The 25,448-nt window shown below is 41.8% G+C and overlaps 1 protein-coding gene across 6 annotated transcripts in view; it reads left to right on the forward strand.

Moving 5' to 3' along the window:
- The window catches only part of exoc6b (exocyst complex component 6B), a 151,625-nt gene that overhangs the window by 105,478 nt on the left and 20,699 nt on the right, over positions 1–25,448 (forward strand). For 4 of the 6 annotated variants that reach the window (XM_049482157.1, XM_049482158.1, XM_015605531.3 and 1 more), the window contains 2 exons: positions 2,659–2,800; positions 4,918–4,991. In XM_049482157.1, the coding sequence (XP_049338114.1) occupies positions 2,659–2,800; positions 4,918–4,991 (216 nt within the window). The remainder of the gene's footprint in view (positions 1–2,658; positions 2,801–4,917; positions 4,992–25,448) is intronic. The other 2 variants (XR_007440184.1, XR_007440183.1) reach the window with 1 other exon arrangement.

A 25,448-nucleotide genomic window follows, 5' to 3' on the forward strand; every position in this document is an offset into this window, starting at 1 on the left:
CTGTTGTATAATGGAGTTTTGTTTTTTTATTTTTGACCCCATTAGACAGAAATCCCACAGACCTCAGGCCCTCCACTCTTGTGTTTTCTTTTAGGTCTAGTATCATATTAAAAGCTTTGGATCTCTCCCGAAAATATTACTCTGGTTGTCAGGAAAGAGCTGGACAGCAGTCAACTGCATATTTCAGTTCCTTTTTTTCTTTTTCTGTGTGTGTGTATGTGTGTGTGTGTATGTGTGTGTGTGTGTTTCTAAGTTAGTGAACTAGGGAAAGGACAAATATATCACTGTGTTTTAAATGTATTTCAGTAGTCAGTATTGCTGCTGGCTCTGCACATAAGTAGTTTTGCATGTGTCGGTGTGTTATAGTGGTGGTGTGTGTTGTAATATGAGGAGTGTATATTTTGTCATTTCGGCGTGCATGCATGTATGTATGTGTACATGGCGCATGCAGTAGAATAATGGTTTTTAATCCTGGTGCTGGAGTACCCCTGATCTGCATAGGTTGGTGTTTTTCCTGCTCTATCACACCTGAGGGAAAGCAGGATATAAAAAAGGGAAAGCACAATTAATGAACAGGCTTACTCCAGGAGCAGGAAGCACTTGGGACCCACTGTGTTAGGCCTCAAGTATAGCGGGGACTGAGAATCGGAGAAGTGATGCCCCTCTGGATGTGACTAGAGGAGAAAATGTTAGTAATAGAACAGAATAATCAAAAATAATCAGTCGTAGAGCAGACTAAGTCCTTAGACTTCTTTGTCTCTGTTTCTCAGATTCAAATGGCTTTAGTGGCATGAGTTGTTGTTGTTAACAACTATTGTCAAACCAATGGGAGGAATGCTTGGTCTGTATTTTGTGCAATGCTATTAAAGAAGAAAATAAAAGAATAATACAACCTCAAAATTGGGAAAGTGTGGAAAATGCATGAAAACAATGCATATATTTTGAATTTTCCATTGCAGGACAGTATGAACCCAAAATATTCCATGTTTTATTATGTCAGCTTTTTATCATTTATTAATAAACTTCCATTCCTGCGTTCCCAAAAGGTCGACATGTTGGTATTGCCTTACACTATAAGCAATTAAGTGTTTTAGGTGTTGTTTTATGGTGTCCCATTCTTCCCTCAAACAAGGTCTCAGGGTCTTTTTCTTTTTTCTTTTTTTTTTGCATTAAGGCTGCATCAGAGAAAAGTGTACTAATACAACCCCATACCATGACATGATGTCTTTTATGGACTAAATTTTCTCGTCTTTGTCCCTGAGAACACAGTGCCCATATTTGTCCTGCCACGGTGCACATTACCATTGTCTGATTGTCTGAACTGTCGAGGGCTCCAAGCCCAGAGAAGTCAAAGTTACTTTTGGACCAGAGTTTAGATTCTTTGCCCAATCCTGACAGTTACCCAAACCAATTTTGGGCCAGGTGGTGCTAAGATTTCACACCATTTTCCTTAGGCACTGTCGAGTCAGACTCGGAAATTGGTCTGTTATGTATTCCTGCGTTATTAATGCTAGTTTTTAATTTTATATGAAGATATGGCGAGATAATCACAATATAGCAAAAAAAAAACCAAAAAAAACGCAGCTCTAACAATCATTTGCAATAGTTTATACTTGATGCATTGCAAAAGCTTCAGATTTTCACATTGCTAAATTTAAAAGCTACTCAGAATTTGTCTAACTATGTCTGGACAATGGCAAGACAACAAAAACTTTTGGGGGCAGAAATCATTAAGTACAAGCCATAAATGCCATAAACCATTAACGCATCTTTGTCCCGGGGAATGCAGAGCACTGTATAACTACAAAACAGTGTTACACTTTCTTAAATAATAGGCCTATACTTCTTCTGTGTTGCACTGTTAATTAACAATTAACAAAGATTAGTTTTAACACTCTACTTACTAAATAAATTTTGGGTTTAAATTGGGCTAATAAGGATATAATAATGTTTATGAGGTGTTCCGGGGCGTTCTCAGACAGAAAGTGCACAGGCTCAGGTAGGGCTAGACTTTTCGGGCCTGATTTAAGCTTGATTCTGTACATGATTAACATAAGGCTTCTGTGTTGTTAAATGCCATTTGTGATCTCTATAATTAATGAACTATAATTCTTAACAAAAGTCCTATTTCCATGCGGTTTCATCAAGTATTGTTGAATCATGGGATGGGAGATCACAAATGTTCAGATTAGGCTTGTGCCCTTGCCCAATCTTTATGCACTGAAATTCCTCTTAATTCCTTGACTACGCACTGAAGAGGAAGAAATATGTTGATCTCTTTCAATCTTTCTTTAAAGAACACTGTCAACATTTTTTCATCTTTTTTTTTTTTAAACACATTAGTTAACAAACTGGAGAACCTCTGCCTTTCTTTGCTCCTGCTAAATTATGATTATAATCACCTGTTGACATGTGTGTATCCATGTACAGCTGTGCTGTATATCAATAAATTAGATAAGGTCATCCATACATATGACATATCTTGGGTTCATACTGTCTAAAATTAAATAAACAATAAAGTGTTCAACACTGTGGTCCCAACTTTTCTGATTTTGGGTTGTAATACTGTATATGTTCACATTGAAGCCTCATATATGCATCTGCATCTTTCTTCCTATCTTTCTCTCCCTCTCTCTCTCTCTCTTTCTCTTTCCATAGGGAAAAGTTGCTCAAACAGCTTGTATGTCTGCTTGTAAACACCTCTCCACCTCCTTGCTACAGCTGCTGCTGGAGGCTGATGTCAGGCAGGTATCAATGGGAGCGCTGCAGCAGTTCAACGTGGATGTCAAAGAGTGTGAGAGTGAGTATGATCTTCTGTAAACCCTAACAGCATTCTGTACTCAGACACACATTTTCTGTGTTCTTTATTCTGTGAGCTTTTTGTGTGTGTGAGTGTAATTCCATTGAAGAATAAGAGATGATGAAGTAATTTATTTTTTACGCACGTCTGTACGTATCAGAAGCATTCAGTTCTAGTAGAGATGGATCCCACAACTCTCCAAAGGCAGATCAGAGTAAATGAGAGAAGAAAAAGGGAGAGAGAATGCGTTTCTGGCTCGTGATGGAGCTGTGTCGCAGCATTCCCTGTAACCACAGCTAAAAGCGCTTTCGAGAATTTAACTCGAGCTGTGCTAATGGATTTTCATGATCCTCATCTTCCCATCTCGCGCACGCCATCGCCCACAGGTCACAGACACAGAGAGACGAAATGACCTTTCAGCACCATATCAACTGTGGTGGTTCCTCCATCTGTTGCCTTTTAAGTTTTTCTCTTTTCCAACCAGACCGATTAGTACTTATCTGAGTATCAGTCACTTTTTAAAATCCTGTAGATTTGGAACTTTGATGCTTTCATGTTACCAAGCCACAAAATTGTGATGTAATCCAAATGACTGTTGGATGGAAAATACCTTAAATAGTGGATGTAGTAATAAGTTGGGTCAGAGGAAATTAAGCTGATCAAAAAAAAAGTAGCCTTTTCATTATGTGACCACTAAAGTAAATATTGGAAGCATGGATTAACCTGTCAAGCAGGGACCACAAGTTATGATACAGGAACTAATATTATGTCCCATGACTTTTTCCATATCCCATGGAAGCTAAAAAAGAATGCACTGATCTGTGGAGAGTGTGTGTGGGACTACCTGCGTGGAATTTTCTTTATCATAAGCACACTGTCCAGTTTTCAACCACACTCGTAACAAACCACGTCCTAAGTTATACAGTTGTGGTCATTCGCAAGCCATCCCCGGAGGTAACATCTTATGATCAATAAATTTGTACTAGAAAGTTGTTGACATCATGTTGCAAAGCTTACAATCATCCTATATAGGAGTGCTACCTTTCATAATCCAGTTTTTTTTGGCTTCATCTTCAGGTCAGAATTTAATAATACATCAATTCTGTTCCATGAACATTGCTACAAAACACTGAGGAGGAAATGGTGTAAGCTTTTTAGGACGCTAGCCACACCCATGGGTCCTAGAAGTCTTGGCCTTTGTCAAAGTCCACATTTCTCTATAAGCTTTTCGGAATAAGTCCCTGATTTTGTTAATCGTGCCATTTTGCCGTGACTAAAGCTGACGCATCGTGTCTGCCCAACATTCCTTACCTGTGGGAGGGCGAGCGCACTCGTGCAAATGATCAGTGATGTTTAGGGCGGAGACGCCGGGACAAAAGCTCAAACAGGCCGAGCAGGCACTGGCTCTGCATTTGCGGGGGTCAGAAATAAAGATGGCAGGCGTGTAATCCGCGTGAGAGGCGAGAAAGACGCACAGCGTCGCGAGGTGAAAGGGATTTCTCCCAGCTCCGGCTTGTTTTGTCCCCTCGTGTCAAATGTTCCGTTTTCCAGAATGGAGAAGCTACTTGTTTACGGGGTTTCTCTCCAAAGGCAGAGAAAAGCTCCAGTGGCCTCACATCCAACCCCCAGAAACCTCACGACAACCCTCCCTCCACCTTCACCCCCTCTGCCATTGCCTTTTCAGAAGGGTTTGTCGCCCCCTTTGCCCTGTGCTGCGCCACATGTTCAGGAGAGCGGCCCCATGGGAATTAGCATCAGGTTTTAGGCCGCAGAGGTAAAGGCAGGCCCCCCTGTCCCTCTCACCCCACCCTTTCCCTGCCTTGTCAGATCAACACTGAGGAGAATTAATGAGAGTTTGATGATGAGGTTTTTGAGACGGGTAGCACAAAGCCCAATGGCAGACCCACAGACATGACTCTGTGGCCCTGAACCACCCGACCAAACCCCCCCCGCCTTCATCAGCACCCCAACACCATCAAAGCCCCCCTCCAATCCACCTCCCCCCACCCACACTGAACCTCCCCCTGTCCTCCCCTTGTCCCGGCTGTCATCCGTCTGCCAATCTCCCACTCCATGGCGAATTCCCTGCTCTCTTTATCCCTCTCTCTTTCCCACAGGGTTTGCCAGGGCCGGCCCGGTGCCTGGCTTCCAGGGGGACACTCTGCTGCTCGCCTTCATCGACTTGAGACAAGTAGGTCTTTGTTTTTTTCCACCCCTTTTTCTTTTCTTTCATTCTTCTTTCTCCCTTTCTTCTGTTTTCTCCTGTTTACCCCTCAGCATCCCCCCCTTCTTTTTCTCTCCTCCTCTCTCCCCTATCCCGCCAGTCCCAACCCCCTAAACCTCTACCCCAGGCCTGATTTGTTTGAAGGTTTCTTTCCTTAAGTCACCCCTCAATGTGCACGCCTGTGTTTTTTCTATTCATATCTGCAATCCCAGGGTCTCTGACACATATAGACCCTTGAGTGGTTTTGTATCCGTCTTTGTTCCGTTTGGTTTCGAGGGGGGCTAAAGACTTCCACTTGTTGGGTTTAAGGTGAGTGTCTCTATGCAGGCTTTTTTACGGGTCATCTTATCCCATTTGCACCTTTTACACACTTGAACACTGAGTTGCACTGTCAGACCACTTGTAGGTTGACCCATGCCATCACCGAACACTTAGACGCAAGGGAATGCTCTACAATGCTGAAATGACATCAGAACCAAAAACGCAGCGGTACCTCTGCCCTTTCTTTTAGCGCCTTTATTGCCGAGCTGTGTGCGCTGCCTGCACTGAATCCATGCCTTTCCTCACAGTGTTTGAGCAAGACGGCATTAAGTTTAACGTGTCGATCAAACCGTAGGCTTCTTTGCAGATGAAAAAGAGTATATGTATAATGTATGTGCATTTGCGTGTATGGGGGAGATTAGGAGGAGGTCTGGAGGCGATGGGAAAGAATAACATTCAGGGGGTATGAGGGTCCATATTTGGGACCCCCTCCCTTGCAGCTGAAGTGGCCAACCTGAGCAAATGTCGGAGGCTGAGAGGGGATGACGGATGGGCTGGATGCTCGTGGAGCGTTGGATGAATGAGCTGACAGACAGTGACAGATAGCTCTTTCTTCCATTAAAACAATCCCGTTTTGTCCCGCCTGCCATCATGATGCAGTGCCACTTGTTTTCCATTTAGGTTTTTTTTTTTTTTTTTGGAAACCTGACTTCACCATGAAGGGGCTTGTGTGGTTTTTGCTTTGTATTTTTTAAAAGACGGCAAGAAGAAAGCCAAAGAAAACGACGAAGCAAATCCGTTTTTGCGTAAATTTATGGCTAAAGGTCAGCAATAATAATTCATCTGTCTGTATGTGTCACTGCTTATCAGGGCTCCTGTAATAATTTTAAATATGGTGGCGAGAGAATGTTCGCCCCCATTGCTTCCATCCGAACCCCCTCCTTTCCTGGGGTGGCTTTTTCATGTGGTTGTTCTGGGATCAGGGGCGTCAGAACCGCTCCGTTGACCCAAGCATCCCCCAGTGTGGCTGGCCCTGAATACGCCCGATAAATCAACCTGAAGGGCCCGTTTGTGTACCAGACTCCCAGGTCCTGGGATGGGGCTGTGGGTCAAGCTTCTAGAGACAGACAACAGAAAGGTCCGGAAGCTCTGGGAGGGGTTTGGTGAGAGTATAGCGCTTCGCTTTATGCTCCGATCTGAAAAGAAAGGAATATGAAAAGACAGAGAGAGGCATCCAGACCCGGCTTCAAAGGCCCAGAGACATTGAAGGAAAAATGGGACAAATGCAGAAAGATTGACATGTTGATGGGAGCGGATATGACAGAGAGGAAATGGGCAGAACAAAGACGAGAAACACCATTCAGTCACGTTCTCATTAATTCTCGTATTGATATCTGCAGTCGAAGCACAAAAGCTTTCGCTATATGGACGTAAGAGTAGGAAAGACCTCTCTTTCCTTGAGTTTCCTCAAAGGCCTTCTCCACATTCTTGGGTCTTCTTCGATTTGTCTGCAGAAGTGATGTAGAAATAAACAGCTGTGACTGCTATTGAGAGAGTCCGTCTCTTCCAACAGACAGAGTGAGAAAGCAGAAGTGGGCAGTGTAAACAGTGCTGCTGGCTGTGGCTCGACGCTGCAGGGCTATATTTAGCGGCGGGGAGGCTTGCGGTGGTGGGAACCCTTGGCTGGCCTTGGTGTGTGGGAGGCCTGCTGGGCTCTGCGGTGTGCCGGCCCTCCTTTCCCCCCCTCAGAGGTACGCACACCCTTGGCCAACGCCCACGTCAACTCTGCCCTGGATCTTCTGCCTGTCCAAATTCCTCTCAGGGCTTACGGAAGAGTGGAAACTCAGCAGGGGGCTTTAGAGGCCTTTTGGGATACTGTGTGAGGGGATGGGATCAGTTTTTGGGTGGTGTATTTGATGAGAGGTCCACATAGTGTCTTGCAGACTTGGCAGACCTGTGAATGTACCCTTTCCTATAAAGTTGAGGTCGCTAACCTGAGCGAATGTCGTACGCTGAGAGGGGATGACAAATGAGCTGGATGCTTTTGGAGCTTTGGATGAGTGAATGTATAGACAGCTGATGTATGTCAGCCACAACAGAAGGCCATTAGTAAAGCAGTGCTATTGATTCATGGTGCTTTGGCTTGCCAGACTAATGCTGGTAAGGGCAACCAAGGCTTTAGTCATCTATGTTTCATTGAAGTAGGATCACCAACCGTGAAAGTCCTTGTGGTGCACCTCTCCAGCTTCTCCAAAAGGCTAATTTTGTGGGGTTGCAGTGGGAGAAAGCAGAGGGGGGGATCTGGTTCCTCATCCCTTAAGTTTCAGAGCCAGGAGGCCGCTGTGCATTCCTGTGGCCTGTCCGCAGGCATTATCCTAGGATTCCTAAAATGCTTTTAAAATGGCCAATGGAAAATGCTCCTCTCTGTTTTATTCCTTACCGGTCTTGCTTGCTACTAATGCCTCCAATTACTATATGCTCTGTATTTTGCTCTTTGTGCATCTTTGGTATTGTCAAATGCAGAGAAACTGCTGGTGTTTGGCCAATTTTTATTTATTACCTCACCATTCAGGCTGTCCATACATTTAATTTTTTTAATGTTTTATTTCCAGTGCCTCTTTTTCTGTGCTTTTTGTGTCTTGCAGTTTGGTGTAATATTGAGTTGTATCATCAGCCATTAGTTACATTTACAGCTACAGTAGAACTGCAAATGCAGATTATTTAAAATACTCCTGAAATATCTACATTGAACAGAGCTGACTGTTCTGTCCTGGCTGTGTTGTCATTTCTTTATTTGGGGTTTATACAGCTTTAATTTCTGTCGTCTGAAGCCTGCAAATAATGAATTTTAGAATAATAATATTGCACAGTAAAAACTACATAATACACAGCAAGTTTCTATGTGCATACATGAATGTGGGTTATAATTGCTACACAAACTGTTGAGTTCCCAAAAGACCAAATGTGAAAGAATGCTGCTGTTCTTTTCGGGTGCAGGGCAGGGACAAGTTTTGAGGGGGTGGTTGCAAAAGTTGAACTCCTGGTTCAGAGGATATTTTCCTTTCCAAAAAGCCATCTCTGGAATGACTCTGGAACATAAAGGAATCTAAGGAATGTTTCTCTTACTAGGGAAACAAGGCAAATCTGCTTTTAACCTTTTTTTAAACCAGATTTTTTTGCCTCTACTTTGAAATGTTTGTCGAAACCACAATTGGCCACCTATAGACTAGCCTTGCTGCAGAGGGGAAAAAGAAGATAACTCTTCCCTAAGTCTGCTGGAGTCTGGAGGATAAAATCAGGACTTTGAAACCTTATCACAGCAATATTACTGTTCAGAGACTGAAAACCAGAAAGTTTAACATTAAAAGGTATTGGGATACGGCTTATGCATTGTTCTGAAATCAAGGCTAAAAGTTTATTCTGCTTTTGTTGTGGTAAATGTCTCTACTGGCGGGCTTTATACCCTCCTAAAATGCTTGGCATTAGACAGTGCCAAAGGGGTTCATGTTTATCTGCTCCATGTCTTTAAAAATGAGGGGTACAACCTAAAGTAGCTAAATTCTTTTTTATGAACGGGTATCCTTTCTAAACCTTTTTTCCTGTAGTGTATGCTAGACAGTAAGCAAGCAGTATGTTCTTGTATTCAATACACAGGAATTGTGTAGAAGGACATACTAGAATACCTGAGAAGCTCCAGAGCTTGATTAAATCCCAGCCTTATTTCTACATTATTGGTAATGACTGGGTTAACCTTTAAAATGGCAAGAGCTCTGGTGAATACCCACTGATCTACAAGGAGAAACAAACCAAACAAACAACAGTGACTGGGTGCTGGACACCAAAGTTGTTGCAATGCAGTAATGGCTGTTTTCTGTATTCTGATCCAATAGAAGGGCTACTTCCCCTTCTAAACATCCCATTACACACATTGTTGAGGAATAATTTAAGGTACATGAGAGGGTAAAATACACTGTGTATGTAAGGGCTTAAAATTCCCCAAATCTCAATCTCACTGATCCGTGGGACCACTGGTGGCTCAGAATGTTTGTAATATTTTGGCTCATCAGTCTTTGTATAGGAAAGGTAAGGTGGTTTGACCAATATTACATTTAAATCAGGTGCATTCAAAGTTATTGTTTAAATTTTCTGTCAGATTTTGTGGTTTATTTGTTTTTGGGTTGATGGTGTGAGGACACTGTATTTGAGGGGAAACTGCTGTTGGTTCAGTGTGTGTGGGGACACTGATGTCGTGGCACTGTGATGTCAGGAAACTGGTGTGGGTGCACACTATACTAATTGACACTGTGGTGTGGGGACATTGTATTAGGGGGACACTGTGGTGTGTGGACACCCTGCAAACTGTTGGGACATTAGTGTGGAGACACAATGTATTAAGGGGTCACTGTGGTTGTGGGTAAACACTGTATTAAGGAAACACTGTGGTGTGTGGGCACAGTGCACACTGTTGGTACACTAGTGTGGGGACACACTGTATAAAGGGGACACTGTTAGCTGAGAGGAAAAACTGCATGTTATTGTAAACATTAAAAAAGGAACAGTTTACACTTGCTGTTGCACAAGTTCTGACTTGTTTCTTGATTCTAAAAACGAAAGACTGTGGTTAGTAGTGAACTTTAAATGAAAGTGAAAGCGACTAAATGTTACAGTTCAAAGTTGAGCAAGCATTAAAGATCACACATGACATCATAACTGCCATGATGCTGTCGAGTTCAAAAGTTGAAACAGAAGCTGAACTACGTCTGGGAATTCCTACACCAAAATCTATGAACACGGAAAGTCACAAGTACCATTGTGTAAATTCTGAGATGTGGGAATGTTAGTCGTTTTCCGAGCTGATGTTGGGCATTTCCCAGCAGAGCCAGTGTCACATCACTCATCTTGGACCAAGTGACACTGAAAGTTTCTGTTGTTTCTGTTGTTCAGTTGCAGTCTTTGTCTCAATTTCTACTTTCAATTTCACAGCGTGGGTTTGCTTTTCATGGAATATTTGAGAAGTGACTTGGCTTTGGATGAATTTTGATTGTAGTTTAGAGCTGACTAAAACCATTCTGCTGAATGTATCGTCAGAAGTACTGTGAAGGCGACTGTGATTGCAATAGGTGACATTATTGTTCAGTGCTTGATGAGTCAGGAGCGATGGAAGACCTTTCCTTCACCCCTTACAGCAGCACTAGTCTGTCTGGACTATGGGGGCTGGGTGGAAGACGGCATCAGGCAAAAAATAAACAATGTGCGAGCGAGGGGGAGGACGAGCACCTCTCTAGCACATTCTCCCTCAGTGATGTCAACTGAGCGGACTAGACCCGGAGCATGTGTTTGTGTTTCTAATGGAGTAAGAGTCACCACTCGGTCAAGCGCAGCCTCTGCAAACCCCTAACCCACAGGGTTCAGTAGCTGGGGTCAGACAGACAGGAGGAGAGCAGAGGAGTACAGGGAAGCAGGGATAGAGGATGAAACCATCTGGCCCATACTCCGCTCATTACCCCCTTCACCCTCACCTCTCATACATCAACTCTGCGTGGCGCCTTCACGAAAGATTCCCGAAGTGAAAGCACATTGTGAGAGACAGAGACAGAAAGAGGATGAGCGAGAATCCATCCAGAGTTTTATGAGGCAGTCTGGGTGTTCTTGATTGTTCAAGGACATTAGGGAAAGTACTTGAATGAGGTCCTCAAATAAGGTCTTCAATAAGGACTTTAGCTCAAGTCCCTGAATGGGGTCCTCGATGAGAACTTTAGGAAGAATCAGTCAGGATTGGAAATCAGTCAGGATTGGAAACAACACCTCCAGCACCACCATACTGAGCACCGGCGCCCCCCAGGGCTGTGTGCTCAGCCCACTGCTGTTCACTCTGCTGACTCATGACTGTACTGCAAAGTACAGCTCAAACCACATCATCAAGTTCACTGATGACACAACTGTAGTTGGCCTCATCAGTAAGAACGACGAGTCAGCATACAGAGAGGAGGTGCAGTGGCTGACGGACTGGTGCAGAACCAACAACCTATCTCTTAACGTGGATAAAACCAAGGAGATGGTTGTTGACTTCAGGAGAGCTCCAGGTGTCCACCACCCGCTGAACATCAACGGCTCTGCTGTGGAAATTGTGGATAACACCAAGTTCCTCGGTGTTCACATTGCAGAGAACCTCACCTGGTCCCTCAACACCAGCTCCATAACCAAGAAAGCCCAGCAGCGCCTCTACTTCCTGCGGAGACTGAGGAAAGCACATCTCCCACCCCCCATCCTCACCATGTTCTACAGAGGGACTGTAGAAAGCATCCTGAGCACCTGCACTACCGTCTGGTTTGGGAATTGCAACACCTCAGACCGCAAGACCCTACAGCGGATAGTGCGGACAGCTGAGAAAATCATCGGAGTCTCTCTTCCCTCCATCACTGAGATCTACACCACACGCTGCATCCGCAAAGCCACCAGCATTGTGGACGACCCCACCCATCCCTCACACGGACTCTTCGCTCTGATGCCGTCCGGCAGAAGATACAGGAGCATCCGAGCCTCCACTACTAGACTCTGCAACAGCTTCATCCACCAGGCAGTCAGACTTCTCAACGCACAGAGACAGAACTGAACCCCCACCCCACCCACCACTCACCCAACACACTCGCACAAAACTAAACTGTACACAAGTCTTTGAACAAGGTCCTCAATGAGAACTTTAGCAAGAATCCAGCATTCATAAGGCAGTCTTGGTGTTCTGGATTGTCTAACGACTTTAGGGTAAGTACTTGAATTACGTCCTTGAATGAGGTCTTTAATAAAGACTTGATGAGTGAGAATCCAGAGTTTACCTGGCAGTCTGGGTGCACTAATTTTTTTAAGTTCTGAATTCTTGATATTTTTAGGATTTTAGCAAAAGTCCTCGAATCTAGAGTTTATAATGCAGTCTGGGTGTTCTTGATTGTTCAAGAATTGGGTAAGTACTCAAAGGAGGTCCTTGAATGAGGTCATAAATTCTGAATTCTTGCTTGTGTGTAGGTTCTTGATATTTTTAGGATTTAAGCAAGAGTCCTTGAATGAGGTCCTCAATGAGGACTTTAGCTGAAGTCCTTGGATGAGATTGTCGATGAGAACTTAAGGAAGAATCCAGAGTTCATGAGGCAGTCTGGGTGTTCTTGATTTTTCCTCGGTTTTTTGAACGAGGAAACGAGTGGAGTAGAGAAGAAGTAGGGGAAGAAAAGGAAGTGGGACAATTCCCGTCCTCTGCCCTTGCCATCTCTTCATAGATGTCTAAACAAGCCAGTGACAGGTGTCACAGTTTAATCGTTCCCTCTTGCTTCCTCTTGGTGCCCAGAGAGTGTGTCACGCTTAACTATGTGCCCCCTGCTCATTCTCAATGGCCTGCCAGTGTGTGGCAGTGAAAAGGCCGTTTGAGGCCCTGTCACGGGTCTCCAGGGGTCAGACGGATGAGCTGCCCCACTTGTATGGAGTCAGTGAGGGAGCAGAGATTTTACCAGGCAGGGGGTTGACATCTCTCTTTGCATCCAAGTCCCATTTACTCCTATGAGGATGACACTGCTATCTGTGTATCTGTCTCAGTGTGTCCTTGCAGTGCTGATGAAGTGCATGCTGAAGCCTCTACTGATTCTTTTTAGCTTGGCTCACTGTTGAGTGACTCACAGTGTTCGCAGTTTCTCTTTCTAGGTCCCATGCAGTGCAGAGAACGTGACCTATCAGGGGAATGCATTCCACCCTGAACAGCACTTTTAAGTGCTTTAAGTTATTTCATTTAAAAACAGCTATATCTCAGAATGTCAGAATGTGTATCACTCTGCGTGTGTGTACGTGTATGTGTGTGCACATAATAGGGTAACAAGCTTGTGTAAGGGACCACATATCTGTGGTTTCCCCTCTGTCCTTTGGCTCAAGTGTTGTATCTCCACACCGTGGGGACCTATTACTCTCGTAGTGCTGTCAAGTTGAAGCAGTGCTGGTTAATCAGCAGTGCCCCTGTGTTCTTGGGCCTAATATGGTTGAATGATTGGTTGAAACCCCAGGGTTTGGATAGACTTTTACACATTGGTGCACATTCAAGCTCATAATTCTTATTTTGGGTTCTGTTTGCCAGCTTTATTATACTGTGTCTGGAATACAGACTGATAGACTTAGCGTTCTTTTCTCTGCAAGACAATCCTGGCAGATTGGCTGGGTCTCATGCTTTCTAGGTGAAGAATGTAGTAGTAGTAAACCCCTCAGTAGCTCATATTTGTGCCATATTTAATTAGTGTAAATTCCACTTAGTGGCCTTTACAGAACAGGCCTAATTCTGTTTATCACTGTTTATTTGGCTCTTTGCACTAAACACACAATAGTATATTCTGTGGGTGAATCCTAGTTGCCTAGTAATTAGTAGGATTTTTTTTCAGCAGACCCATAACAGCCAGACTGGGCTCAGCAGTGAAGTAGAGTTTAACCACAATGCTAACAACCAGACTCAACTTAGTTGGGGCCGCAATGCTAACAGCCAGACTCAGCAGGGTTGAATCCACAGTGCTAACAGACATAGCAGCCAGGCTCGTTTCAAATTATTATGCCTCAGCAGAAATTAATTTAATTTAATTTTATGACATTTTAAAAAATGCATAATGAAGGTCCGATCCACTTTGTTTCAGTTCTAATCTGTTTCCAATACACGACAGCCAATACTGTTACAAATTCAAATACAAGAGTTTTTTTTTTTTCTTATGTTACATTATTACTTGTTTATATTATCACTATTATTGTCTGTGTTGGGCTTGAGATAAATGGCTGAAGTCTTATTAGAAGAAAAAAATTACTCATACGTAATCAAGTATAATTAAGGGAGCTATTTCTTTGCAATCCATGGATTCTTTGGGTTTCTTTGGGTCTCCTGAAGTTTAGTGTTTTTACAGACAGCATGAAGGGAGTGTGTTGTATTATATTGGGACTGACACTTTGCTTACCATCCAATACCATTCCTTGACTTCTTTAAACTTGATGAGTATTTTTTTTTTTTTTTAGATACCCACTTTGTTTTTGTAATTTGACACCTAATTTCTTTTGACCTCAATAAGGTTTGTTTAAGTAGGTTTGATAAGGAGTGTTTAAGGTAAATGAACTTTTTCTGGTCTCTGTGAAAACTGCAGACTGTGGCTAATCTCTGAGACTTTCATGCAAATTTCGGAGCACTCGCCTACCTTCAGACAGTATCCTCCAATTTCAGTCCTCTTCCTTTCTCTTTCTGGACACAGTGCAGACACGCATGGTTTGGATTGGAGATCTCATAACAGTCTCTTTTGAAGCTCTCCTTGTTCCTCATCAGCTGTTGATACATGAGAAGTATAAACAATAAAGTAAGAGGAGATGTTTGACTGGATGAGAACAATAGCCGCTCTTTCAGCTCTCTTCTCTGCTCTTCATAAGATGGGTGGTTGGATTTAAGAAGATAATATGCAATATTGGATGAAACTAAATTTCAGCGTCTGGAGTCCACAAGATGTTGTAGATGCCAGTTGGTTCAAATGCTTGACTGTATGGCTGTGTCTGAAAGGTAAATAAAAATGCCTACACAGACATGATTCTGAGGCAGAAAGGCACCCAGGCATATCTGAATGAAAGGCTAGTAATTCTGTTGTATTGGTCAACAATACTAGCAACTAATGAACTAAAGAAGTGTCCTGTTGATACTTTGGCAGCATCAGAGGATGCTGTTGCTTTTGTGGTGGAGTTGCAGAGACCTTAATCACTGTGGTGCCTTCTGAGACTACGATGCCTTTTAACTAGATTACAGTTTCAGATGCAACATCTTATGCCCTGCAATTATAATGCAAGAGGATATACTGTCTGAATTTCCAACATTAATTGCCTGTTGCACCAGGATGTCCTTCACACATCGCTGCCCTGTTGGTGTCCCTGGTATCACCTATGGGTGAATTGACTCTTCGTTTGTGAGCAGCAGTTGGGACATCAGCAGTTGGGACATTGTGTTGCTTCACAGCAAAGGTGATCACTGATCCAAAGTTTCAAGCAATTACCACAAGGCTTCCATACCTGAACTTGACCATAGTCATATCCCAAACTGAATCTGGACTTGTCTTTAAAGATGACAGTGTTCTAGTTCATGTAGTAATCCAGTGTTCTTCTTCATGACACCGCTACAAAAGAAGGTGATTGTGGCTGGCTGACAGACTTACGCTGCTTTTACACTGCTTGGTCGCATCAAGCACCACAATGGATTCCATTCATTTTCAATAGAAAGCATCGGTTCTGTCAGATGCAGCCATGCGGTGGATCATGGGTTTTTGGACATTGAAAAGTTGAGCCGAGGCAAACTTTATGCATTTAATCCAGCCAACATGATGCGTCTATCTAATCAGAAGAGAGCAGGTGTTTGCCTGATGGGTGTCCTCAGTGCGATGTATAAAACATTTGTTCCACATTCAAACATTCCAGTGAAGCATGGAGGTAAAATTAGTGCGATTTATAAATCCCTGTCCTTTATGATCCATCCCTGACAAATTACAGGGACCTTGATCAGAAAAGTTGCAGAGATTGTTGAAGACTATGGTGGGTTTTAAAAATATTAATATAGATTTTTTTAGATTTTTTAGATAATTGAATTAGAAATGTTGGCGCAATCAAACATTTATAAGCTAAAGTTTAGGGTTTTTAGGAAAAATAGTTTTTTAAATCTATTTTCCATTTGAACACACATGCAGTTTAATTGGATGATGCAGGCAGCATCACAGTCATCGCCCACATGTGGCAAGTTGGAAGGGGGTAAGTGCGTTTATGTCAGTTGACACCATTGAGCAGTGTAAATGCAGAGTTAAGATTAAATGACCATCCAGTTTCCCTTAGTCCAGTATTGTTCCCCCTTTTGAAGTCTGTCAACCAGGCAAAAACATATAGTCTTGTCTATTCGCTGTCCACAATCCCTCACCAAGTGCTACACTACCCACATGTCGCCCCCTGAAAAGGGCAACCACAGATTTCATGGTAAGTAAGCTTACCTGCTTGTACCATAACTGGTAGATGGTGACTTTTGTTCTAGTTGTTCCCTATTTGGTCACTTCCTGAGAGTTTTGTCTCTTTGTCTAGTGCATTGTTTACTCACTTACAGCACAGGGAAAACTCTCAACAGGGAAGGGAAAATTGATTCCAGTGAGCTTCTAGTGAGCAGGTGATCGATTCAATTGAAAAAGCAAGTAGGATAACAGAAGGAGGCGGCTCCATGGGAAAAAAAGGCAGGGCGAAGGAGGAAGAGATGCAGAGAGGGAAGTAGAGGGAAGGCAGTAATGGAGAAAGACAATGTGTGGGGCGTTGAACTCATCCTGCCCCCAGCGCACGCTGGCTGACCTTCCTGTACTTAACAGCCAGAACCAGACCAGGTGTAATCACTTTCTCCAGCCGTCCTCCTGTCTTTCTGTCCTGGAGCGAAGAGAGAGGGAGAGTAAGTGAAAGGGAAGGGGGAGGGCCAGTCGACTAGTGGCCTTCGGCCGACCCTGTTGGCGTTTCCCCGGAGCCAACGGACGATAAGCCTGACGCGCTATCTGTCTTCTCTCTCTCGCTCACTCGCTTTCTCTCTTGCGCTCTCGTTCTCCTTTTCTCTCTTTCTCGGGTGTTGTGTGGTACAGCAGTCAAGCTGCGTATGTAATACACGTTCACATATAGCACATACAGGGAGGCCGAGTGCAGACCCCCGAGTAACCTTGGCTTCTGTCCAGTCAGGGAGTCAGGCAGGATCTAGAGTCTGAGCCCCTCTCGCGCTTTCTCTTTAACACTGCAGCTCCCAGTCAGCTTAGCTCAGCATGTGGGAATTGTGCCCTGACAGTAGAGACCGGGTTACAAGGGGACAGAGGAGAAATGGAGGTTTTATTTTCTCTTTCCAGTACCTTCTCCTGTTACTCCATCTGTTCCCTCCTGCTTTTCTCCCTGACCTTCCCTCTGGGCTGTGTCATGAAATATTATTGCTGTAGTGTCTCGAGATGCCCAAATTCCCTCTTCTAGACTTGTGAGATTATGGGCAGTTTGCCATCACTCTAGCCTGATATTGTTTGAGAGTGAAGGGCAATCCCCCCTCAAAAAGGAAAAAAGCTTCCTACCCTTGATTGATGAGCCCTACCTGTAAGCAGCCCGATTCAACAAGGCAAGCAAACCAGTCAATTGCCTAAGGCCAATCTTAAACTGGCCTGGGGCATGCAGACAACGATTGGTTATGAATTGAATTAAAAGACAAACTGCTTGAACAAACATTTAATTCCTGTAGTCAGGAAACTATGAAAATGTAAAACTTAAGCAATCATAAAGCGGAGTTATCCATCATGGAGCCAAATAAGGAAGAAGAGAAAGGAGGAGGAAGGATTTTTGAATGTTGCCCCAAATGACTTTAAACTGCCCTGCCTGTGAGACTCCTGCTTACACCTGTCATTAACAACATGAGTTTTGTATCTGAATATCCGATGTCTATTTACCCTAGCGTGACCAAATTAGATCTTATTTTAATTTACCCACATAACAAAACACACCAACATACAGGTGAATCTCAAAAAATTCAGACAATCATTGAAAAATTCAAAATTCAAACATTCAAAATGTAAAACTCATAGGTCATCATATGTTATCATATGTCATCTGCTGGTGTTGGACCACTGTTATATTAGGCTCAAAGTCAGTGCAGTGTTTTCCCTAAAAATCTTCCCTCTGCTGACAACTTTTGTGAAAGTGCAGATTTCATTTTCCAGCAGGACACACAGCAGGCACACTGCCCACACTGCCAAAAGTACCAATTGGTCTTATATAATATTATACTTTTCTGAGACACTGATTTTTGAGTTTTCGTTGGCTGTAAGCCATAATCATCAGCAATAAAAGAAATAAAGGCTTAACATAGATCAGTTGGTGTGTAGTGCATTTTAGTTTCACATTCTGAACTGAATTACTGAAATAAAGTATTTTTAATTATATTCTATTTTTTTTCCGATGCACTAGTGTATTGTGTATATAATTTTCCTTTTATTTCCTGTAAACACTGTAAATAGTTTAGAGTAATATCAGGGTTTCTATAATGATGTGGATCAGTAAAAAGTTTTTATCTCTATCAGAAAATACAATGAACTATTTAAATCCCAGGGGAACAAACTTTGGTACTCTCCTCTACCATTTAGCACACACACAGAAATCAGATCATAGAAAATGCATTCCGTTTACACGTAAATGTGGACAAGATCTGTTTCAGAGCATCTGAATATGGTTTTGAGTGGTCTAGTCTCAGTGCATCATGGGGGAGTGATCTGATCACAAAAAGCCAAGCCATGTTAATGCATGTTAATGCCAGGTTTAAACTACTTCTAATGGACAATTATACTTGATGTGCTTTTTATTAAGCTGTTTTTTCTCTATATTATTGGCATCAAACTATTTCCTAGCTAAATGTTTAAAGCATATTTAATGTAAAATGATGAAAAGAATAACACATAAACCAGAGTTTTCTTTTGTCCACCTCAGCCAAGCCATAGGACTAGTGCTGGCCAATATAAACACAAGCTTTATCACAATTAATTGAACATTTTACCTTGATTAAAATAAATGTCTAACATTACGTTTTTGCATTTTATAATCTGCTAGAGTTGCGTAGTAAAGGTTCTGAATATTTATTAAATTTCTATAAATTTTCGATTCATTTCTCAGCTGTTCATAGGAAAGGTATAATAGTGAAAAACTTTTAATGCCATTGCAGTGTATGGAATGTATCAGTGATTGTTGATGCTATTGTTAATTGCCTTAAGCCTGTTCCCTCAGATATTCTAAGAACTCTGAAATCTCCTCATCTTTTTTACATCTGCCTCTCTCTTCATTTTATTTTTTTCCCTCTCCTCCTCCTCCGTTCTTATGAGAATGTGCTCTCTGTGTCTGATTAAGGCCTGATGGAGAGATTGTTTTACCTGTTTTGCCTCCTTATGACCTCAATTTCAACCCTCATTGCCTTCTTACCGGAAAGCCTGATGTGTTGTAGGTCATTTACAAATGACAATTCCATTGCTAGTTAGAACTGTAAATCGTTTTTTGGTGAATTCCAATGGGACAACAAGCCCTGGCTTGACCTTATTGCCTTAAATGAGTCTCTCGCTCTCACTCATGTGCTCTCTCTCTCTCTCTCTCTCTCTCTCTTATACTCTCATTCTTTTTCTGGCATCTGTTTATCTGTTTATCTTCATGCTATGGTGCCTGTGAATAAGTGGAATTTGGTTAGTAGCCTTTCTGTGACCCTCGGCAAGGGCTATCGGAGTTCATGTCTACAGAGACGGTGCTCAGATGATCTGATTATATCTTTTATTGATGTTCTTTGAAAGGGTATCAGTTTTGTTCAGTGGAAGCAGTGTAAGGCTATGTTATTATCACCATCAGTAGTATTTGGTTTTTGCCTACACACTTGCATGCATGTATAATTTGAGGAGTACATAAATGAACATAAATAAACACTGTTATTGGGGATCGTACGTCATTTTAAGAAGTTTGAGGTTCTATTATGTTGGCCATTAATTGACTTACTTAACTTGTTATTGGCATTGTTTTAACTCTAACAGTACTTAGGATGGACTTCTGCTGTTTCTCTAAACAGGCTACTTGATTTCAGCCATTCTAATCCTTCTTTCACTCTGTTTTGTTTAATCATTTATGTTAGTAGTGTGTGTTGTGCAGGTATGAGTGAATTAGACATAGTAGCAGTGCTGCTGGAGTTTTTAAACACTGTGTTCACTCACTATTCACTCTATTAGACACTCCTACGTACTGTAACTGCTCCACATTGTAGATGTGATTGTGTTTATTATCTCATAGACCTTCATCATGCCCACAGAACACTGCTAATCCAGCAGTGACGCTGGAGTGTTTAAACACTCCAGCGTCACTGCTGTGTCTGATCCACTCATATCAACACAACAAACACACTAACACACTACCACCATGTCAGTGTCACTGCTTTTCTTAATACGACCCATTGAAGAAGGTGAACGGTGGATAATAAAAGTATGCAGAGACACAGAAGGACTAGAATGTTATTATAAAAGTACAGTGTTTATAAAGAGTGCTTACATTTGCTCAATTAAGCTTAAAACGATAGATATAGAAACAATTACTGCTTGATACCACTTTAAAATAAGGCTCATTTAAAAAGTGTTTATAAATGGCTTATAAATAAATAGTAAGCAGTTACAACAAATAAATAGAAAGCAAAACTGGCCTGTCATTTGCTACATCATGTTTGAACATTTGTTTATACTGATAATCTTTGTCTTTTCCATCTGTAAGCATTAACATATACAGCTCTGGAAAAAAAGTGAGACCACTTCTGTTTCTGAATCAGTTTTTCTGATTTTGCTATTTATAGGTATATGTTTGAGTAAAATTAACATTGTTGTTTTATTCTATAAACTTAAGGTCAACATTTCTCCAGAATTCCACATAAACATATTATCATTTAGAGCATTTATTTGCAGAAAATGAGAAATGGCTGAAATAACAAAAAAATATGCAAAGCTTTTAGACCTCAAATAATGCAAAGAAAACAAGTTCATATTCATAAAGTTTTAAGAGTTCATAATCCCTGTTTTTTAATCAAAGATTTAATGCATCTTGGCAGCATGTTCTCCTCCACCAGTCTTACACATTGCTTTTGGATAAGTTTATGCCACTCTTGGTGCAAAAAAATCAAGCAGTTCAACTTGGTTTGATGGCTTGTGATCATCCATCTTCCTCTTGAATATATTCCAGAGGTTTTCAATTTGGTAAAATCAAGGAAAATTCAGAAATTCAGTGGTCTCTTATTTTGTCCCAGAGCTGTATGTTACCAACTTTATTCATGTGGTGTATTCTAACATATTGCTTTTGTTTAATTACATTAAACTGACTTTCTATATTATTTTATTTGATATGTTAATGCTAATGCTGACTGATGGAAAAGACAAAGTAATTGTGTCTGTAGCACTTTCTGTTGATGTGTTGTATCTGCTTAGAAATGGTCTTACAACCTAGTTACTAGCAATTAATAAACTCCTTTATAAACATACCTTATTTTATAGTGGTACCAACTGCTTTATCACCATAGCTTCCCAAATATTTATATATCTTTCACCTTAAAAATACAATGAATTTATGATTTTTTGCATCAGATGATCAATCATAAATATGAATACACAGAAGCAACAGCATCTTTTTTAGCGATTTTTTTTTTTCTCGCGCTGCCTGACTGGCATGTTCCTTTGTCTATTGTCCTCACTGTTCTGCTGCTTTACTCTAAGTTGGGACACTCGTGACCACTGCATGGCTTTGACCGTTCCAGCGCACTGTTACCCTGGCGATAACTCTGCCTTCTATGAATGGACAGGAAGGTGAGAGGGAGGCCACGTCTTCCCCTAGTTAATTCATACTCCCTTGTGTCAAACACTTATTAATTACCAGCCATTCCTCAAAACCCTGGTCAGAACGTGCCTAAACAAATAAGATCAGTACAGTTCAGCAGTGCGGCTCAGCCAGAGCTTCACACCTATGGCAGTTCTGCTGCGACCGAGTTACAGGTACGTGCACCTGAGGGGAAACACCTGCTACTGTTTAATGATGATCACTTAGTGCTACTGCTAAGGCTGATGCACTCCATAGGCTTTTCAGAACTACCAGGTTCTGCATTATTGTGTTTTATTGATTTAATTCAGCCTTGATCGACCCACTTTCATAGGGAAATGGGAGGTTTCTCACACTAAGTTCCCATGGCTGGTCTCCGATACAAACTTCTTGACCGCCACTTTGCTCTGACCGCTCCGTCACACTGTTGCCCCAGCGATAACTCTGCCTTGTCTGAATAGACAGGAAGGTGAGCTGGAGGCCACGTCTTCCCCAGGCTAATTCATACTCTCTGTGTCAAACATCCATGATTTACAGTCTGAAACTCCACTAAAGAAGTGTCAAAACAAACCCAGCAACCACACAGAGGGGCATCCCATTCCCTTGTCACCTTGAAACCATTATAAATTCTGAAGTATCTAAATGGGTGAACCTGTGGCGCTGTCATATTTCTGGACCAGTCGTCTCTTGTTGCTGCCGTCTGCTTCTCAGTTCCCTGTGTTTTTTTTGTATGTGGAGCTGTGTGGGTATGTGGATTTTCATCCTTTCATCCTTTCTTCCTTTCTTCAAACCCCCACATGGATTTCATTGACCCATAAAGATCATAAAGACTGTATGTGTCGCCTAAATACGTTCATGTTTACTGTGTGATGTATCCTTCCAGCGACAGTCTTTCTGTTCCAGTGTACAGGGTCCTCTGTGGTCCTAGTGACCGTTCCACCACACCATTGAACTATTGATAACTTTTGCTTGTCTGGAGAGCACAGGAAGGTGAGTTTGGGGCCGCTCCTTCCCCAGACTAACACTATACCTCCTCAGACGGAGTGGCCCCAGGAAGACGGCTGTTTTCACTCGTTCCTGATGCAGCTTGCTAACAGAGCAGGGAAGCCTGATAACACAAGGGTGACCCAAGCGGAGGTTCAGCTCAGAGGCACCGAGTACTCACCACGGCCATCTTACTGCACTTTTGTGTAGAGGACATAACTGTAGGTTTTGGATGAGTATTAAGAATATGTATGGGTGATCAAATCTAGATCAGATCTAATTGTATAGCTCTCTCTACAATCTTTGAAACCATTTTCGCACAAAGTAGCTTTTCAGACATTTGGTGGTAAGAAAAAGAATGAAGCAGCATAAAAGTACAGTATATAGTACTAGATAGATGCAAGGTGCAATGACATTTATTATAAAAGTGACTGATGTGCCATAGAAATATGCATACGTTACAAAATAGTTCTGAGAAGTGAATATGTGAATACCCAATCATGAGTAAATGTACTTGAATGTAAGTGAGGTTGGTGAAGTGATGGTGTAAAGAATTAAGAATTAAAGTGGTTGAATAATGTCCATATGGTGTCCACTAGCGTCAGTCAGAAAAACTTCCTCAGAGCTGGAGGAAGAAACCCTGGGAGAAACCAAGACGCACAAGGGGGGAACCCATTCTCCTCTGTTTAGTTATCATTAGTTATGAATTATTGATTTAAAAAAGTAACTTGAGAGTTTTTATATAATTATAACAGTGGTGGTAAGAATATTAAAGGTATTGAAGATGAAAATGGTAAACATACAGCTCTGGAAAAAAAACTCAAGAGACCACTTCAGTTTCTGAATCAGTTTCTCAGATTTTGCTATTTATAGGTATGTGTTTGAGTCAAATTAACATTGTTGTATTATTATAAACTACAGACAAAATTCCTTCCAAATTCCAAATAAAAATATTATCATGTAGAGCATTTATTTGCAGAAAATAAGAAATGTCTGAAAGAACAAAATAGAAGTTCATATTCATAAAGTTTTAAGAGTTCACAAATCAATATTTGGTGGAATAACCCTGTTTTTTAATCACAGTTTCCGTGCATCTTGGCATGTTCACCTCCACTAGTCTTACACACTGATTTTGGATAAGTTTATGCCACTCCTGGTGCAACAATTTTTGAGACTCCTGGTGTAAATGGCTTGTGATCATCTATTCTATTTCTATTTCTCTTGAATTTTTCAATTTGGTAAAATCAAAGAAACTCATCATTTTTAAGTGATCTCTTATTTTTACCTTCAACCAGTAGTCATACCTTTTCTTAATGCACCAATAGAGCCGTGCTCATCCACACACTGCTGGAGTCTCAAGACACATATGCAAGTCATGGCCAGCTGCATCACCAAGACCTATACCTGATTGAAATTTTTTGAAATGCTATTAGTTTTACATGCTATCTCCAATACCATTCATCCCTACCACAAAATCGGCAGGAATATTCAAGCTATAGAAATATCTAATACTCTGTATCGGCAGATTTTTGTTCCCATTTTGTCATTTCACTTCTTTTTGATTGTGTTCTTCATTGTCTCTTCTTGCTGAGTGATTTTATATGTCTTAATTTTGACTTGTTTTCTTGTAGTCCTTTGTTTATCTTTATAAAGTCTGTTGATTGACAGCACTGGCATTACACATCCTTGATGCTGCCTCTCTATCCTGATGAAGCAAGTTCATCTCCTGTCATGTTCGAGTGTTGTTTTGGAGCGTCCACTAGAAGACAGGAGTTTGAACTCTTTCTGAGCTTAGATAACCTTACTGGATAACCTTTGGCTTCTCTGGGTGCTTCTGTTTAAACTGAAATATGGCCAGTGACGCTGAATTGAGAGCATGCTTCCTGTACTCCTATAGCACTGATAATACACTGATAATGCGTATCATCTCCGTCCTACTGCTCCTTCATGTTGAGTGACGCTTCTCTCTTCTTCTTCCTCCTCCCCTCCTGCCTTTTCCTCTCTTGTTTTCCCTCTTCTTGTGTTGGCATGGCCCACACACATACCCAGATAGCCGTTCTGAGTGCTTCCACTTAGCACAAAGAGCACAGTCCTCCTTCTTGGCTCCTTCCAGGTTCTGAGGCTCGCGACTATCTTCCCAGGTCTCTGTTTTGATTAGATTAGACTTTGCTTCTTAGGCCTAACACATAAACATCTACAGAGCTTTCTCACAGAAACAGGACTAAGCTGCACTGGTATGTGGAGCAGAATGTTGATGTTAACAAGGAAGCCAGGAAGGGCTTTGGATTTGAGACTCGCTGAATGATGCAGCGGCAGGTTCTCTAGGTTCAGATAGTGTTTAAACCGACAAACAGTTGACATACCTACTTTTAAGCTCTGCATCATCAAAGGGTGTATTCACATTACTGGGCTAAAGAGATTCAAATCAGATTTTTTTTTTTTGCCTAAAAGTGAAACAGATCTGATTTATTTTTATTTTTTTAGCTGCGGGCATTTCAAAAATGATCTTTTCAAATCAGGTTTGAGTCCACTTCATAAGCGATAATAGATCGGATATGTGGTTGATTTGTCAAAAATTTAAGCTCGACTTTATGCAGATTAGCACAATTCCTCTCTGTGTCCAGCCAATCAGGGAAGAGTAGGATGGGACATCACACACAGATGAACACTTGACATAGAACAGGTTACTTTCAAACAAGGAAGAAAAGCTGAAAATGGCAGAATCTGGATTTATAAAACCATACAGTGGTGCTTGAAAGTATGTGAATCCTATAGAAT

The sequence above is a fragment of the Astyanax mexicanus genome, chromosome 8 (genome assembly GCF_023375975.1).
Source record: "Astyanax mexicanus isolate ESR-SI-001 chromosome 8, AstMex3_surface, whole genome shotgun sequence".
Taxonomy (NCBI): Eukaryota; Metazoa; Chordata; class Actinopteri; order Characiformes; family Acestrorhamphidae; genus Astyanax; species Astyanax mexicanus.